The sequence below is a fragment of the Toxorhynchites rutilus genome, chromosome 3 (genome assembly GCF_029784135.1).
Source record: "Toxorhynchites rutilus septentrionalis strain SRP chromosome 3, ASM2978413v1, whole genome shotgun sequence".
In the NCBI taxonomy this organism is placed as follows: Eukaryota; Metazoa; Arthropoda; class Insecta; order Diptera; family Culicidae; genus Toxorhynchites; species Toxorhynchites rutilus.
The window spans coordinates 58,092,359-58,111,271 of NC_073746.1; the positions used below are offsets into that span (position 1 = coordinate 58,092,359).

The 18,913-nt window shown below is 40.9% G+C and overlaps 2 protein-coding genes across 2 annotated transcripts; one reads left to right on the forward strand and one right to left on the reverse strand.

Moving 5' to 3' along the window:
* The first annotated feature begins 277 nt into the window (after positions 1–277).
* On the forward strand, positions 278–5,406 carry LOC129777127 (SET and MYND domain-containing protein 4). The gene is made up of 7 exons (XM_055783205.1): positions 278–474; positions 614–1,032; positions 1,095–1,365; positions 1,424–1,751; positions 1,811–2,323; positions 2,386–2,554; positions 2,609–5,406. Exons 1-7 carry the CDS (start codon positions 347–349, stop codon positions 3,019–3,021), a joined length of 2,241 nt encoding a protein of 746 aa, XP_055639180.1. The 5' UTR covers positions 278–346; the 3' UTR covers positions 3,022–5,406.
* Positions 5,407–17,104: 11,698 nt separating this feature from the next.
* On the reverse strand, positions 17,105–18,341 carry LOC129777498 (MOB kinase activator-like 3). The gene is made up of 3 exons (XM_055783789.1): positions 17,968–18,341; positions 17,417–17,911; positions 17,105–17,347 (listed from the first exon to the last, which is right to left on the reverse strand). Exons 1-3 carry the CDS (start codon positions 18,085–18,087, stop codon positions 17,228–17,230), a joined length of 735 nt encoding a protein of 244 aa, XP_055639764.1. The 5' UTR covers positions 18,088–18,341; the 3' UTR covers positions 17,105–17,227.
* Positions 18,342–18,913: the final 572 nt, after the last annotated feature.

Genomic DNA, 18,913 nt, shown 5'->3' on the forward strand with positions numbered 1-18,913 from the left:
CATTTTTGTATCGATCATTAAAAGATAAAAAGGAGAGATGCTTTTCTATGCGATTCAATGATTCAAACCTAATTATCTACATCCAATAACTCGATTTGTTTACATTACTTACCTTGAAAATTTTCAAAAGTTACGCGAGAATTAATGGATCATAAATTTTTAATTCATGATTTGAACACTGTTTTTCACATTTTGTGCTCTGCTGGCAGCACTTGTAATACGGATGGCTGATCGCATAACATCTGGCATCTTGCAAACAAGTTTGAAGGTACAACTAAAAAGTACCCACTCGTACTGATTTATTTACTAGAACTGCGAAGGAGCAAATCACGTTTCTGGCAGGAATATGGCCAAAAACGGATGGGATGTTACGGCGCTGAGGATCGTAGAGAAGTACAACATTTTGGGTTCTATCCAGAAATATGAAAGTGAAGTTGAAACAATTCGTAAGTTGGATGCTATTCCACAAGTCAGGTAAGATCAATTTATTTGTTTGTTAGCCAGCAAAAAATAATAGTAATATTCTTGTGTAATTTTGATATAACAAATCTCTACAACTCTTTCGTATCTATTGAGACAGATATACTCATCACTTTTTTTATAACAATTTCAGCAAACTCTGCCGAATATGGCTGGAAAAGCTCCCCAAGGTCCGGACCGATAACGACGAAAAGTCTCACCAGTATCGCGAGAAGGGAAACCAATCCCTCCGAGTGCGCCAGAACCCGCATGATGCCGTGGAAAAGTATACATGTGCAATTTTCAGTGCACCACCCAATTCGGTAGCATTGGCTTTAGCGCATGCAAATCGTGGAATGGTGCTTATGACTGTGAAGAAATACCATGAAGCTTTCGATGATTGTCAGCTTGCCTTAAATGGAGCATACCCGGAGGAAAACCGACTGCGTGTTTTATTCCGCCAGGCGGAATGTGCGCTTCAGCTACGCGACCGGGATGCGTTGGAAATAATTCTCGCAGAGATAAGTAATAGATCACAGCAAAAGGAATTGGCCACTTATGAAATGGAGAGATGTAGGTTCGCACAAATTTATTCATGGGTTCTGCGCAAATAAAAACATATTTGATTTTTTCAGTGAAAACATTACAAAAGTATTCCACAATGATAGCGATCTCAGAAGAATCGGTCGATCCAGTTTCGATTGAAATCAATACACCGGTGCTTGAGGAAAAATCAGACGTCTCTCATGGCAGGTTTATGGTCACTAAGGAAAGAATCGAAAAAGATTCACCGATCGTGCAGGAGGAATCAGTATCTTTCATTCCCGTTTATGATGTCAGTTCTTGTGATAATCTACCGCAATTCGACTGCCAGTATTGTGCTACCGTCAACGTCGTTCCATTTCCGTGAGTAGCAACTACGACCATTTTCCATGTGACACGAATCTCACCAACTTGGTTCTAGGTGTAGCGCATGTGGTGGAGCCTGCTATTGTAGTATAAAATGTCGCGAGGCACATGTTCCAATTCATCAGTTCGAGTGTCCAGGGTATGAAAAACATTTGTGGTATCTGATTGGTATCGCCCATCTGGGAATGCGATGTTTCTTGGATGGGTTTGAAAGTAGCATGCAAAAAATAGCCACAGTGGATCAATGTACGCCTGAGAAGATGTTCGAGCATCTTTTGAAGACAGTCGAGACAGAACAGGAAAGTTATCCGTACGGAAAAGTCCTCGGTTTGCTAACCAACATTGAGCATATGGATTTAACCGACATGGTACTTTATTCAATGGTGAGTTTAATGCCAAGTACTGATTTTGTGGAAAAACAAATTGTTATTCGCCTTCGCAGACCGCATATATGTTGGGAACATATTTAAGCGAATACACAATGATTTTCAATCATTTGAGAGAAAAAGAGAACATGATGTCGAAAAATGATTGGACACTGTACTTTGCGGCCGTGATTTTCCGTCACATCGGACAGTTGATATGCAACGGGCACGGGATCACCGATCTGCGGTGGACTGGTATCTCCGAGAAAAGCCGACTGGAGGCTAAAAGTTGCGACATAAAAGCTGGATTTCTTCACGTGTCCTTTGAGAGCGCACGGGTTTTCACAGGGATATTTCCCCGGGTCAGCATGTTCAATCATTCGTGCAACCCGAACATACGAAACCATTTCAGTAACAACGTCCTCACGGTCTACGCGACACGCGATATCGAACCAGGCGGAGAGATCTTCAACAGTTACGGGCCGAGCTACAAGTTGATGGATAGAAAGAGCAGACGATCTGCATTGCGACAGCAATATTCTTTTGACTGTGAATGTACTGAATGCGTGCTCGGAAACGACGAAGCTTATGTAACTAACAGAACCAGAATTATGTCGATACAGTAAATATAAATTTGTGATACGAATTTTAGGAAATGTATGAACAATTCAAATGTCCGTTTTCTAAATGTGGAAAGTGTTTCATGGTGGAGAAGAATTGCGATCCCTTTGAAAGAGACATAAAATGTCCGTTGTGTAAGCGTATTATCGACTGTTCATGCTTCCAGGTGATTGCCAGTGCGTTGTCAAGCGATTCAAATAGTAAGTATGCATTTTTAACTAATCCAAGCTTCTAACTGTGGTTATTTATTACAGCTTCATACGGAGATTTCGTGAAATCACTAGACGCATATGAGAAGTGCAAGAAGATCCTATCCCAGTACCATGAATCAAAAATCACCCTTCTACACATGCTTTTCCTACAATATCTACCGTTTTCCGGTCTTGATGAAAGATGCCTCGAAGCACTGAAAAAGCTAGCGCACGAGTTTGTAACGCTCCGCGAACAGCGCTTCGGAATAATGAGTCCCGAATACGTGGTTGGGTGTTTTTACCTGCTGGATCTTCTTGTGGTAGAATCAAAGAGTGACGGAGTCTTCCAAATCGATTCCAAGTCGGAGCAAGTGGTGCACAACTTTAAGAAAGCATTAGATATTTTTGGAAAAGGGACACGAGCAATGCTGCTGAACTATATCAAAAACCATTTGAATTCCAATGCCGTCGCATAGGTTCTAAGAGGCAGTCTCTTATCTGAGTTGCCGAGTGGTTGATGCGACAGCTTTTGCAGGTCTACAACGGAATAGTAGCTTAATATAATAGAAACACTACATCTGTACTCATTAGTTTCCTGGTTTCTATCCACTGGTTATAAACTAAAAATTTATTAGCAATGATAGTTGAGAAAATGTCGTTATATACACAGATACATATATAACAGTTATCAGGAACAGTAATTGTATCGGATAGGTGTTATGAATAAAACGCAAACAACGCTGAGATAGAACTAGACGTCAACAAGATTCTGTAATATTTGTATAGAAGTAGAATTAGGTTATATTGAACTGATCTAAAAGACTAAATGTTAGCAAATTTGTGTATATAAAAAATGGGTGGGTTATATCTATGATATATCCGCAAGGTTGACGTGGGACTACCTTTTTTTATTAATTCGTTTATTTTTACAGGCTCAGTTACTTAAGTTTAAAGGAGCCGAATTCTTAAATATAATTTTAAAACTATATATATATAAACGTTTTTCTTACATCTATGGTTAGTAAGGTGGAAACCGATTACTCGCGGTGTACTCGAGTTTAGGAGGGTGACATATTTTTAGGAGAAGGATGGGATATAAGGAAATTGTAACAATGTTGATGAACACTCATTTCATAAATCTATTCGTATATCTATAGTGTATTTACATTTCAACTTATTCTACTATTTATAGCAAGGGGACGAATTACCCGCAAAGGGTGGGACTACCTTAGCTGAGCAATCATTTGTTCGTATTGATTGAATTCTTGATTGATTGAAACAGTTTCCGAATTCAATTGAATTCAATATATTTGCTTTGTGAGTAAAAAGATTGATCAAATGCCATGTGAGGTTAATGCATTCATTGTGATAGATTACGTTCTTCGTTACAAGTAAATTTAATGACAGCTCTCTTTTATGTTTGGCGTGATGCCAAGGACAAAATATGAGAACGGAAGAATTATCGAACGATTATTTTATTTTACATTTCCCTCTGAAGTTTGCATCTCTCAAGTATACGTACTTCTCGAACCGCGAATTTGCTTGAAACTTCGCCTCTAGTGTCTGCACGATTTTCCCCCGTTCCTAAGTTTAGAAGGTCGTGGTAAGGAAACATATTCCTGTCTGCACAAAAGCAAGCGAGTACAAAAGTACTCGCAGTTTGCCTTTATTTGCAAAGCCGATTTCCCCAGAAAACTTAGATTTGAAGTCTGTGGTGGGGAAACACATTTCAACCGGAACAAAAATACCCCCGACTTGCATGAATGTCAATTTCCCCACACTACATGGATTTGATGTCTGTGTTAGGGGAACACATTTCAGTTGGAAAAAAAATATACCCGACTTGCATGAATTTGCAATGTTAATTTCCCCACGCTACATGGGTTTGAAGTTTGGAAACACATTTCACTCGGAACAAAAATACCCCCGACTTGCATGAATTTAATGCCGATATCCTCTAGGCACCTTGGTTTTGAAATCTCTGTTAGGGAACACATTTCGGTGGGAACAAAAGCTCCCCTACTTTCATCTGTTTGCAATGCCCATTTCTCCAACGCTGCGTGGCTTTGAAGTCTGTGTTAGGGAAGATTTTTCGGCGAGAACAAAAGTTCCCATACTTTCATGTATTTGCAATGTCGATTTCCGCAAAGCTGTTTGGTTTTGATGGCTGTGTTGGGGAAACCGCATATCGGGCCAATCAAAACGAGGCAGTTAGGGCGTTTAGGTAACGCTTAACATTTTACAGTTATTCAATTGTTTATCTGATGAAAAATAAAAGTTAATCATTGCGATAGATGCGTAGAAATATTCCCTATTAATTGATGCAAACATCTTTCCGATCCGGTAAGGGATGTTCGAGTTATAAGCATTCGAAATCTTTCATTTTTTCCTGCATGTTCTGTGTTTAGGTTTTCATTTTACCCCCCATATATTCCAGTTAGACGTAGTCCCACGTCAAAATAAAACAAGAATAATAAAATAAACATCAAATTGGCAAATTCAAACTGCATGAAAGCTATACTATATGTCAGTTCGTATTATAAATAACCAAAATAAAAATCTTCTGAGTATACAATACATTGACAAAGAATATTACGCAAGAGGAATTTGATATACTGGGCCTATTGCTATCAACATTACAGGTTAAGTCAAAACAAGGTTGAACCTCCTGAAAAATCCGAAAGTTTTGATACATTGCACACCCCTTAGCCTACAATTTAATTTCCAAAAGAGTGCACCAAATGCAAACGCATATTTATTTTAGAAAGCTCCAACTGCATCAATTTTCAACATTAACATAATGGACCCCGACCGGGATAGGAGCCGTACAATGAACTTAGCGTTCGGTCCCCTCATCGGTCCCTGCGAACCACCGATAGTGAGGTTTTTCTTCCTAAAAATCATGTTCAAACTTTGTCGTTCCCAGTGCCGACACTCTCCAAACGCAAAGGTCTCCATCGGTTCGATGAGACCGGGGCGAACAAGATAAAAGTTCAGTGTCAGTCCCCAGGACCCGTCGCGGGGCTCAACGTGTTAAAATAATTGAAGATCGCAAGCAGGTCTATGCTATCTGCATCGATTTTTCAGCAGCATTCGATGAACTCAATCATGAAATCTTCATCGAGTCACTGAGTGATGGAAGCTAAGCGGAGTACCGTCAATATGCGTGCGATAGCGATAGCGATAACGCATGATGGGCGCAGTTGTTCAGAGTGAGCATATGTAGTCTGCTTCGAACCCGTTCTAGGTTCTTCCCTCAGTCTGTAGAGGGCCTCGCTTGATGATTAGAAACATAAAATTATTGAGGAACTCTATTGCCTATTGCAAGCCCGGAAATGTGCAGCGTGGAGTCAAGCTCCGGAACATCGTGTGGGTAACCCTAACTCCAGGGTATCCGTGCCGAGGGGGCTTAAAATACTCTGTCGTTAGCGGAACCTGTGGGCGCCAGGCCACAGTATTTGGCCATTCGCATACTGTTCGCAGAGTACAGTAAACATTCGCTAACTGGGCGAAAAGGAAAGAGTTATCGACATTCGCGTTTTAACTGGTCCGGCGTGTAAAACGTCAAATAAAATCGAGGAAAACTCCAATGAACTGTTTGATTCGCGTTGATCATGAAATTAGATAAACAAAAGGATTCCAATGGAAATTTCGCATTGAGTGCGACAACAGGTATGAAATATAATTTGAGGAAATTATTTGTCTGTAATTTAATCAATGTTTTTGTCATGCGAAAATAGTGTCAATTTTCATAACATTTCAAATTACATTCCAATTGCCCTCACAACAAATCTTCCTTTTGAATATGGCGTCGATTGTTTACGAAAGTCTGTTTTTTAACTGGTCCAAGTACCAGTTAACGTTCGCCCAGTTAAACCAGAACCAGTTAGCGAACGACTACTGTATAACTCAGTGGCGGCATGTCATTCCGATCATAGAACCACGCGTTCTGATTGAACCGCTCGATGCCGATCATGTTATCTTGATCACTGAATCAAGGGTTGTGATTGAACCGCTTCAATCGATTCAGCTACTGCCAACTCCTCTGGTTGCTTCATATCCGCTGGATATGATTCAGTGTGTAGTAGGCATGAATCGGAGTAGGCTGCAATGTAAACATAAGCAGGCGTTGAAATAAATTCTCTCTCCCTTGTATCGTACCTCTTGACCGAGAAGGCTGTGTTTTATTTAGCTCTGTTACACTGTGGAGGCTTCTTCTTCTTCTTGGATGGCACTAACGTTCCCAGTGGAACTTTGGCCTTCTCAACGTAGGCATTACTTGCGTCATTTTTATTAGTAGTACTTAATTGAGATTTCTATGCCGGAAAAAACGCCTTGAATGTATTCTGGAATGGCAAGTTCTAGAATACGCGTGACCACAGTGCAAGCCAGAAGAAATTTCTTTGACGAAAAATCCCCCGACCAGAACGGGAATCGAAACCGAACCCTCGACATATGGTGATGTGGGACGCCAACCACTCGACCACAGGAGCACGAGTCTGTGGAGGCATGTCATCTCAATTACTGAACCACGGGTTTTGATTGAACCACTGAGGGCAAGTCAGGTGCCCAATCAGCAACTAGCAACCCCCAAGTAGCGTCAAGTCCGCCTGACATGACACAATCGAGGCATATCCTCCCATTGTCTGAACCACGGGTTGTGCTGGAACCGTTGTCAATGGTGGGAGTAATTGAGTCCCTAAGGGCAAGGTCATTAGCAGTACATCAAGTAGCCTGTTACATTAGTAATCAGTAATGATGATAGCATCACAACAAATCCCAACACAACACAAGCTCTCATGCAAAACCTCATAATGTATCATAACATGCGTTCTCACGCAACATCATCGCTACAGTCGGGCGAATCATTGACGATGAAGAAGGATCACCAATACAACGGTAGAAGAGTGAGAACGACAAGCTGGCGAGTAGCGGAGGCAAACGGCTCTTCTGACTGAACCAGCGTCGCAATTGGTGTCACAATATTTCTTCACGCTGGTGGAGTGAAAGTTTCGCCAGTTGGTTGGTGCAATTTTGTGTGAAGTGAGCAAGTTTTGTAGCAGTTGAAGGAGGTTTCGCCGGATCGAGGCTGATATTTTGCTGGGAGTTAGCGGTTGTCGCTTCACCCTGTCGTGTACACCCCATTTGCAGGCTGACGAGACGTTGCTCCGCCTTGCGTTCCACCAAACACGGTGAACGCTTTGTCAGTTGAACAATCACCCTCCCAAAAACAAATCTAGGTACGAACCTAAGCTTAGCATAGCCCCGTCAGTTTGCGTAAGATGCGTATACGATAGAGTTCATGAAGGGCGTATGCGAAGCGGTCACCGAGTGGCGGAAGCTAAGCGGAGTACCATCAATTTGCGTGCGATAGTGATAGTGGTAACGCATGGCGGACGCAGTTTCTCCGTGTGAGTATATGAATGAAACAATGGATGCCAGGAATAGCAACCTATGCATGATGAGGCATCTCATCTGTGTGAAAAGCATTAAGGTGGTGATATGCCATTCAGCATGGTGTCAGACACTTAGGAGGCGAACTTTTGAAACGACCTAATGTACCACAAACATTTAGATCGAATTGAATCCCGCTTGAGAATTAGATAATAAATTGCTTCCTAAATTAAAAAGAAGAATTGTTGTCGGTGCGATTCGTGTTTATTATCGGTCTCTGGAGACTTTCGAACTACGCAATCTGTTGACGTGCGTTCAACGATGACCAGGAATAAAAAATCCGAATTCTTCAATAACGCAGAACGTATAAAAACTTACTGCAAATTCATGAGTTTATGCAATTATGGGTTTAGTTATAATTCAATGAAACGTAGGTCTAGTGCTTTTCTAATTCCTGATAATTTTGTGCAAAAATAACTTGCGTCACGTGTTGCTTGCGTGGGCTCCTATGAATGTTAAGGCTCTTTCGACAACAGAGTTGAATATTTCAATTAGCTTATATTTCGTCCAAGTTTTATAAATTCTGAGTCTGCGGTTAGCCACTAAATAACCGACTAATGTACAATATCAAGAAAGAATAAATCGTTAAATTCACGCAGCACATAAGATTTAAATCACTTTAAGCGCGATTCACATACAACATCCACGTTACGTTCACGATCCGTCACGTCACGTTGCGTCAACTATTCTTCCATGCAATTCCTATTGAAGCATTCACATACACCAGTAACGGCAAGTCGAAGTTTCCGTTGCCGGTGTATGTGAATGTTTGCATAAGAACTGCTTGGAAGAATAATTGACGCAACGTGACGGGACGGAACGTGAACGTGGCGAGGAAGTTGTATGTGAATCGCACTTAAAAAACTTCTATTCAGTCCGATCACTTTGTATAGTTCTTTTGATTATCCTATTGCTTTTTGTTATAACAAAACGCTCAACCCTATGTCGTTTGACGTTTCTCGCTATCAGGCGAATTTTCTGTCGCTCCGTCTGCGTTGTGAGATGCTTCGACCGAGGGCTCGTAACAAAATCAATCTATCAACTCGTCGGATTGGACGGTCCCATCAAGTAGTACTCAACTATTTTGCGAATCCTCAAGAATACGGTAAGAAGAAGAGAGCTCCACGTAAATCGAAGCTCTCTGACCGAGATAAGCGGAAAATAGTTAGAACAGCTTCGAATATCTCGAAATCGCTTATGCAAATAAAGCAATCTTTGAATTTTAATATTTCCCGGGAGACAATTCGTCAAGTTTTGGTTAAAAGTCCTTACATGAAGACGGCTTAAAAGGTCAAAGCTCCTAATCATACAGAATCTCACATCGGAAGACGTCTGAGTTTTGCCAAATCTCACATGAACCGACAGTGTGGCGTGGTATGTTATGACAAAGAGTGTTTTTAAAAGAATACATTTTGCTATATACCATAACGAAAAGTTCTTCAATGTATAGGTTATCTTCACTGACGAAAAAAGCTCAATTAGGATGGGCCTGATGATTTTAACGGGTACTAGCGCGATTTACGGAGGAAGGAACAGTATTTTGCAACCAGGAATTTTGGTGAAGGCTCGTGCATGGTTTGGGCGAGATTTTGTACAACTGGAAAGCTCAAGAGCTTTCACATCATTCAAAATGGATAGCAAGGATTACATACATGTTCTGGAATCGTCTCTTCTATCGTTTTGCGTGAATATCATCGCGAAAAATTGACATTCCAGCAAAACAATGCTACTATTTATATCAGCAAGGAAACTAAGCAATGGATTAAGGACCAAAAACTTAATATTTTGGACTGACCGGTTCGCTCTCCAGACTTGAATCCTGTTGAATATCTTAGGAAGATCCTTGTACGCAGAATCTACTCTGAGGGAAATGAAATTATCATATTTAAGCCCAACAAATAAACGAACGACTCTTTTGAACGAAATTTACAATAAATATACTTTATTCTTAATGTGGAGGCTCACGCAAAGGCCACGAGTTCTTCTCACTCCCGACATTCTTCCAAAAATGGAAGTAAAAGTGACGAACCAACCTAAATGTGTTGAAAGGCATTATAATAGAGAAAAAATAATTTATTTTAAACATTCAACAATATATGAAGATATCTTGTTGAAATTCTAACTGCTTGTGTTACAATGAAATATTTTCAGGGTGGTCTTATGGAAGTTGGACAAAGTATAGGCCTATTCACCTAGAGTCTTAGTTGAAATTTTCTCATACGTACAGAAACGTAGCAGGAAACACATAACGTTTTTAATAATGAGGCTTGGTTTTGGTTGGGGTGGCATATTTTTGCTGGGTCAAAACCACAAAAGGGATCCCTTTAGGAGCAGAAGAGGTTTTTTTTTTTCCAATTCGTTTATTTGTAAGGCTCAATCGCATAAGCTTTGCGGAGCCGCTAACTCAAGTTTTGTTTATACAAAAATTTCATCTTAAATCTATGTTTAGTAGGTTTTGACCGATTACTCGCGGTTTACTCGAGGTTAGAAGGGCAACAATTTTTGTGGGACGGGTCAGGTTAGGGATATGGATATGAGGTATCATTGTCTCAACCGAGGGTTGCCGCACGCACTGTAGCATTGTGCATAATGACCAGGGATAGCATCTGGTGTTCGACTAGCTGTCGAGGGTGGGCGACGGTGAGATGAGGGGACAATACAAACAAACTAATAACGAAAAAGAAAAAAAACACAAAAGCATTAAATTCTTATACTAGACCGTTTCACAAACATATAGATCAACTGCATATAGCAGATGTCGCGAGTTCCCAACACGTCTCTAACAGGAACATAGGGTTGTCTTCCTTGGACCTCAAGGGCATTCAAAAGGTACTCTCTGGCTGCGTAATTATCCGTACATTGCCAAACTGCGTGATCGATGTCATCGTAACCGTTTCCACACCGACAGACATTGTTTTGAACAAGATTTATTCTGTGGAGGTGCACATCTAGCGAGTAGTGGTTGGACATAAGTCTACTCATTACACGAATGAAGTCACGACTTACGTCCAAACCTTTGAACCACGCTCTCGAAGAAACCTTTGGAATAATTGAATATAACCACCGCCCAAGACTTCCAGTGTCCCAATCGGTTTGCCAACTCAAGAGGGAACTCTGACGCAGTAATTGGAAAAATTCATCGTATGAAATCTGTCTATCAAACAATTCGCCTTCCTGGGCACCCACCTTTGCTAGAGTGTCCGCCTTCTCATTCCCAGGAATTGAGCAATGAGAGGGAACCCATACAAAGGTTATCTTATAAGATCTTTCGATCAGTGCACTCATCTGCAGCCTCACTTTTGTGAGGAAATAAGATGGGTGCCTACTAGTTCTCATCGACTGGAGAGCCTCAAGCGAACTGAGACTATCCGAGAAAATGAAGTAATGGTCTGCAGGCTTGTTGGAGATCATCCCCAATGCGAAGTCGATTGCTGCCAGCTCAGCAACATAAACGGAACAAGGTTCCTGCAGTTTACGGAAGGCGCTCGAATTTTCATTGAAAACACCGAAGCCAGTGGATCCATTGTGGCGAGACCCATCAGTGAAGTATCTTTTCATGCAATTGACTTTTGAGTACTTTCGGTTAAAAATACGGGGAATGTAAGTTGATCGAAGCTGATCTGAGATTCTAAGTATTGCTTGTTTCATCGACAGATCGTATTCAATTGAGGAACTGCTGATGGTGAAGTGAGCACGGTCTGGAGTAAACGATGGAAGACAAATATATGACGAAATATAGTGGTGGTAAATTCTCATAAACCGAGATTGTGTATTTAGATGAAGAATTTTTTCAAAGTTTTCAATCAAAAGTGTGTTCGTGACTCCGCATTTCACCAGTATTCTGAGAGAAAGTTCCCAGAATCGGTTCTGTAGAGGAGTTACTCCTGCCAGAACCTCGAGACTCATGTTATGCGTTGAGTGCATACAGCCAAGAGCTATACGCAAGGTGACTTTTAGCTGCTGAGAGAAAGCAAAAAGAGCCATACTCCAGAATGGATAGAATAGTTGTTTTATAAAGTGTTATGAGATCTCCCGGATTAGCTCCCCACCACGTGCCGCAAATCGAGCGGAGGAAGTTGACCCTCTTTTGACATTTTTGCTTCAAATACGTAATGTGGGTATTCCAAGTGCATTTTGAATCAAACCAGACACCAAGGTACTTGAAAGTCAATGATTGGGTAATGCTTCTGCCCAAAAGCTTAAGTTGCAATTGGGCTGGGAACCGCTTTCGAGTAAACACTACCAGTTCGGTTTTCTGCGGCGAGAATTCGATCCCTAAGTTCCTTGCCCAAGAAGACAAGTTATCTAAGGAATTTTGCAATGGTCTTTGCAAATTTTCGGCATGGAGACCTCTGACGGAAACCACACCATCATCTGCAAGCTGTCTAAGCGTGCATTGTTCTGCCAAACAACTGTCAATATCTTTCACATAAAAATTATAAAGAAGGGGGCTCAGACATGAGCCTTGGGGTAGACCCATATAACTATTTCTGGAAGTTGTCAGTTGTCCAAGGGTGAAGTTCATTCGCTTTTCTGACAACAAATTGTACAAAAAGTTATTCAAAATTCCAGGAAGTCCACATCTGTCCAGATTGTCTGACAGAATTTCTATGGTAACCGAATCAAAAGCTCCCTTAATATCCAAGAATACTGAAGCCAATTGCTCCTTGTGCGCAAAGGCCAGTTGAATATCTGTAGAAAGCAACGCTAGACAATCGTTTGTTCCTTTGCTCTTGCGAAACCCAAATTGTGTACTTTTTTTTTTTTTTTTTTATCTTCGCTTATTTTTCGTCGGCCTATTTCCGCCACTTTAGTGCCAATCACCGACATCAGGGAGGCGACTCCACCTGTTCCTACCTATCAGACTCAACAACTCATGAGCCGGGCCAACTTCTTTTACTTCCGCTACGAAGGAAGACGTAACCAAAGATTTTTCGCCTCAGAAAATCCCAACGACGCCAGCTGGGATTGAACCCAGGCCGATCGGATTGTGAGGCTGTTACGCTAACCATACAACCACTGGCGCCGTCAAAATTGTGTACTTGATAGCAAATTATTTGTCTCGATCCATTGATCGAGTCTTCGAAGGATCATTTTCTCCAACAATTTTCTAATGCACGAGAGCATAGCAATCGGACGGTATGAGTTATGGTCAGACGCTGGTTTGCCAGGCTTTTGAATTGCTATTACTTTGACCTGTCTCCATTCGGGTGGCACAATGTTGTTTTCTAGTAGGGTATTGAATAAGTCTAGCAAGCGTCTTTTCGCGATATCGGGAAGATTTTTTAGAAGAACGAATTTAATCATATCGCTTCCGGGTGAAGAGTTGTTCGATGAAAGAAGAGCCATAGAAAATTCCAGCATTGAGAATGGTCCGTCCAGAGGTCCACTGCTCGGAGACGTTTCTCGAAGAGTATGTTGGGCTGGAACTGAGTCTGGACAGACCTTTTTCGCGAAATCGAATATCCATCGGTTGGAGTATTCTTCACTCTCGTTGGTAGATGAGCGGTTACGCATGTTGCGAGCTACCCTCCACAAGGTACGTATTGAGGTTTCACGAGAAAGACCTTCAATGAAATTGCGCCAGTAACCGCGTTTTTTTGCTTTAATTAATTGTTTCAGCTGTATTTCAAGCTTTGAATATTCCTCGAAGTGTGTGGATGTTTCATGTCTACGAAAAGCTTTGAAAGCATCAGATTTTTTCAAATACAATTTTGTGCATTCATCGTCCCAGCCAGGAGTGGCTGGTTTTCTTTTAAACGGAGCATTTGGAACTTTTCTTTTTTGTGCTTCCAGTGAGCTTTTATACATCAAATCGACAAAGAATCGATATTCTTCCAATGGTGGAAGTATATCTATTGATTCGACACCGATTGTTACCGCCGTTGCAAATTTTTGCCAGTCGATGTTCCTTGTTAGATCAAATGGAACTCGAGATGGTTCAGTGGATTGCGGGCTACACTTGATTGATATACTGATTGGCAAGTGATCGCTACCATGGGGATCATTGATGACCTTCCACTGGCAATCCAATGATAACGAGCTTGAGCAAAAAGAAAGGTCGAGACGACTTTCTCGAGCCGGAGGTTTTGGAATTCGTGTCGCTTCACCAGTGTTCAAGATAGTCAAGTTGAAATCGTCACATAAATCGTAAAAAATAGCCGCTCTGGCGTCATCATAAGGATCACCCCACCCAGTACCATGAGAGTTCATATCACCCAGAATTAGAACTGGGGATGAGAGAATCGAGACTAGATTCCAAAGATGACTACGGCTAATGTTAGTATTTGGAGGAACGTATACTGAAGCTATGCAAAGTTCTTTACTCTTTGCAGTTATTTGACACGCGACAATTTCGACGTCTGATAGAGCTGGGAGAGGAATTTTATAGAAAGAGTAGCACTTTTTGATCCCCAAAAGTACTCCTCCATAAGAATCATTTCTATCCAGGCGAATAATGTTAAAATCGTGGAAGTTGAGTTCAGTGTCAGAAGAAAGCCATGTTTCAGAGAGGGCAAATATATCACAATCATAATTTTGAAGTAAAAATTTGAACGAATCTAGTTTTGGCACTAGACTACGGCAGTTCCATTGTAGCACATTGATCATATCTTCTACTACGCTAGGGGAATTATCCATCGAATGATATGATTGATGCAAGGAGGGGCCATGAAGCAGTCAATTGCTTAAGATAAGACTTTAAAGATGGAAGCAAGGCAGAAATAAAGCTTCTGAGGGGGTCTTGAATTTTTAACGTGTTTAGTATGAAGTCCACAATGTCCGAAAAACCTATCAATCCTCGATTAGACGCGAATTTTCTACGAGAAGTTCGAGGAGCAGCGTTTTTATTTCTCTCTTCTCTGGGTAATGACGTAAAATCCTTGCTGCAACCAGGAACTGGCTGAGAAGGAGCCTTCGGATTCGTTTTTTTATTACTATTACCCTTGGAATTAGACAATCTTCCGAGGGTCACTTTAGGTTTCTTACGGTGCACCGTTGGTGAAGAGAGCTTTCTTTTTGATGATTCATCCTTTATTGAAGATTCTGGTGCAGCCGTAATATGACCCTCATCAGAATCAGAGTCCGATTCTTGAGATGACAAAACCGAAAATTGGTTTTCATCTTGAGCGGCTGATGCGGTCTTTAGCATTTCAGCATAAGTCCGCTTGGAGCGTCCAGCGATAGAACGCTTCACTTTATCGGAGTGCTGTTTGTACCTCGGGCACTCCTGTAGAGGGTGAGGATTCTCGCCACAGTGGACACATTTTTCCACTGTTTGTGTGCAAGAATCCTCACTATGTTTCTCGCCACATTTACCGCAACGAAATTTGTTGCCGCAGTGGCTAAACGAGTGTCCCAACTTTTTACAGTTGGTACAATTATAAACCCGTGGTACAAACAGGCGCACTGGGAAAAAAATATTTTCTACTTTCACATAGTTTGGGAGAACAGAACCTGCGAAAGTAATCCGAAAAGAGTGCGAGGGCTTATAAACTTTTTTGTTTTCTTCCAAAGATGCTGAATGCAGGTTTCTAACATCCAGGATCTTTACAAGATCACCTATCATCGAGTTTTTGAAAGAACCCGAAGCTTTTTTCAATTCATCGACACTCAGACTCGCGTCGGTTACTACGCCTTCTATCTCCACCTCTCGAGAAGGGATGTAGATGTGATATTCCCTGTTAAAAGCTTCGTGGTCAACAATCTTGTTGGCCACATCAAAAGTCAGTGCTTCTACACGCAGTTTATCCGGTCTCTCTTTATGTATCGAGACGCCCGAAAATTGACGCAGCAAATCTCTTGAAATATCAAGAGTTCTCAACGATTTTCCCTTGGGCCGAAAGAAAACAACCCATGGTCCCTTTGAGGTCGATTGATAATAGCGCGTCCGCGCAACAATGGCATCGGTAGATGTCATAACGGTTGCGCAAACGGTGCGCAACCGTCTATGAAAAAAAACACACACACACACACACGCACGCGCGCTCAAAAGCTCAACTTAAAACTAACTTAGACTAATAATTAACTTAAATTTAAGAAAAATATATAAATATATATATATCTCAAAAAAAAAATTCTTCCAAAAAAAAAAACAAAATACAAAATACTAATTTGCGGTGTCCGAACAACCTTGAACACCCCTATTCGAAGCTATACAACACCGCACGCTACGAGGTAAACACAATAGCGTGACGGCAAAAGTTGTTGTTGATTATACTTCTCTATGATGAAATCGATGCCGCTGGAACCAATTCACAGATCGCCGGTCCGGCGTTGCCGGAGAGGTGCTGCTTCCTCGCTGTTCCGGGTATTAACGGCACTTATCTTGCCACGAACGGTCAAAGAAAAAAAAACCAAAGGCACTTTGGCGGAGGGGAAAAAAAACTTCACCAGCTTCGATTTGTAGCAGAGACGCGAACAATAAGCGTCCGGCTCTTTCAACTATCGATTGAGGAATGAGCAGAAGATGTTAAGGTATATCAGTTTTCGAAAACAGAACATTGTCAGTAGTAATCCTTCACTGACCACTTTGCCCCCCAAACAACGAAATGTGAAATATGCGAAATAATCGCTGAAATTGAACAAAATATCTGTTCACCTCTCCTAGAATATATGAACACTCGTCCAAACAATTGATTTGTCGAAAATATCAGGTCAAATAAACTTAATTTCACTAGAAATTTCATAAATTCGAAACGCACAAAACTAAGTAAAGGATGACTTAAAAGTCATGAAATTCTTCAAACATAAGATGACTATCAATACGGTGTCAATAGTCAATAGTTATACTACCAAACAAGCAGGTGACCACTTTACCCCACGTGACCACTTTGCCCCCACTACCTCTATCTGCCAACTAATGTACACGACCTTACAAATTGATAGTTTAATGAGATCTGTATTAATAAAACATAGTTTTCATGTTGAAATATTTTTTTTTTGTGTTTGCTCCTCATTTTTAGTCTTTTATTGTGTTATCCGTGGTAACATTACAGCTCATCTCTACGGATAATCGTGGTTCAATTGGATTGCATTATCGGGAAATAGACAAATTAAATTCGACTTCAAGAAAATTGCACATCAAGAAAACAACTATTTTCACTCTTCTAGTCCAATTCTTCTTTATTCAAGGCAAATAAACAATCTAGACTACCAATCGAGCAACCGAACGAATCATTCCAAATTGAACAATTTTTTTATCGGATCTATTCTAATCATCAACTGTCTTTAATCTTTACACATCTGAGCAGTCATCACAGAGAGTGGCTCCAGCTCTTTGGCGGACATCAAATCGAACTCCTGAATAAAGTAGTAAAAATGCTTGTAGCATGTGTTTACGTGGGCTTCCTGTAATCATTTAAAAGCGTTTATATAATAACATAGTTCTCACGCGATGTCCACATCACATTAACCTACCGCACCAATACTGACGATTCGATCGAAATGATGAATGTACACGTGCACAAAAACCCGGAACAATCTTGCCAAAATCTTCTTGCAAAGAGTTGGAAATGACTTCGGAAATGGCACATCAGTAGACACCGGGAAGAGGGCTTCGTTGTTGATTTGGTTCTCTACCCAATCCATCAACAACGCAATGTAGCGTGGGGCCGGAAGCTGCGTGGGTTTCTTGAAGATTTCTCCGTCCGCCCATAGGTACTCGTACTTCGAGCCACCACTCATCGTCGGACAGGTGGTTTCGTTACAATACTCCGATACTGTGCCGTAAATCAAGTTAATCCTATTGAAAAAATCCACTACGTGTACCGCTAGCCAGTCGTTCATATTTTCTCCCGTTGGTAATTTGACCACATCCTTTAAATTAATACCTGATTGTAGACTGGCATGGGCTTGTTTGTGCAGCGAGTAACGGATGGTTCCTTGGCTAAATTTTTTCTTGGGTCGAAAAGTCTAGAAAACAAATCGATAAACATGAGAATGTTCGATTAATCCCTTGTAATATTTACCTTCTCCTTTTGGAAAAACTCCAGGAAACCATTAAGCGCCATTATCTTTGGGATTTTCTTGTGGGAGGTAGCGATTTTTTTGAAGTAAAATACTTCCTCTGCGTCATACATCCAACTCATTTGGACAAATCCTTATTTGGTTCCCATTTTCCTTTCTATATCGCCAAACCTCATCGACGCGAATGATTTTTTTTCTTTCTATTAAACGTTTAGCGTTGTCCTTCAAATAGGAGGCTTAGCGGGGATTACGCTAAAATGTCGCTTCGTTTGTTGCGTAAAGAAGTCCTACCGGTGCTTAAAATTCATCTAATTTTAAAAGTAAACAAATGGTGAAGAAAGTAGTGCTATCTTTGCAGAGAAAAATACACAAAGAAAAATATACAAAATGTCAAACTGGGTTTGCAACAGGGGTTAGACATCAATTGAATATAGGCTACCCAAAATCAAAATCAATATGGCGTCATTTGTTTATCAACATATCATTTACGAGGATTGAAATCGAAAAATGCGCTGCTTTATTCTAACTGCATGAGCGATTTTCATATTTCGGTTTCACATGGAGGTGTTCACATTCAACATGGAGTTTAAAGTTAGCCACTATTCGACTATATAACCGGACCGAGTTGTAAACAACAGTAATTGATTGAACCAAAATGTCAGTAAACCGCAGCAATATTGGGTACACTGGCAATATGAGGGATTTGACGTTTTAGTCGTACCCCTGGTTTGCAATGCATTTGCTGGAACAACTCCAAAGGGGCTCATATTGCATGCAAGTTAATCGAGGGGGTGTGAAGGCGGTTGTATAAATTTTCTTCCAATGAATGTTGTTCTAAAAAAATAGAATAACATGTTTAGTAATTTACATTTAATGCGACAGTTATACTTATGACAGACATACAGCTGTACTTGCGCTGTACTTCGAAAAATGTATGTCTGTCACCAT

Excerpts from the sequence above, each read along its gene's own strand:
- LOC129777498 (XM_055783789.1), bottom strand. The coding sequence starts at position 18,087 with ATGAGTTGGATGTATGACGCAGAGGAAGTATTTTACTTCAAAAAAATC. Across the intron at positions 17,912-17,967 it reads AGTTTTTCCAAAAGGAGAAG|ACTTTTCGACCCAAGAAAAA; the intron begins GTAAATATTACA and ends TTTGTTTTCTAG. Across the intron at positions 17,348-17,416 it reads GAATCGTCAGTATTGGTGCG|GAAGCCCACGTAAACACATG; the intron begins GTAGGTTAATGT and ends AAATGATTACAG.
- LOC129777127 (XM_055783205.1), top strand. The coding sequence starts at position 347 with ATGGCCAAAAACGGATGGGATGTTACGGCGCTGAGGATCGTAGAGAAG. Across the intron at positions 2,324-2,385 it reads TCGGAAACGACGAAGCTTAT|GAAATGTATGAACAATTCAA; the intron begins GTAACTAACAGA and ends TACGAATTTTAG. Across the intron at positions 2,555-2,608 it reads GTTGTCAAGCGATTCAAATA|CTTCATACGGAGATTTCGTG; the intron begins GTAAGTATGCAT and ends TATTTATTACAG.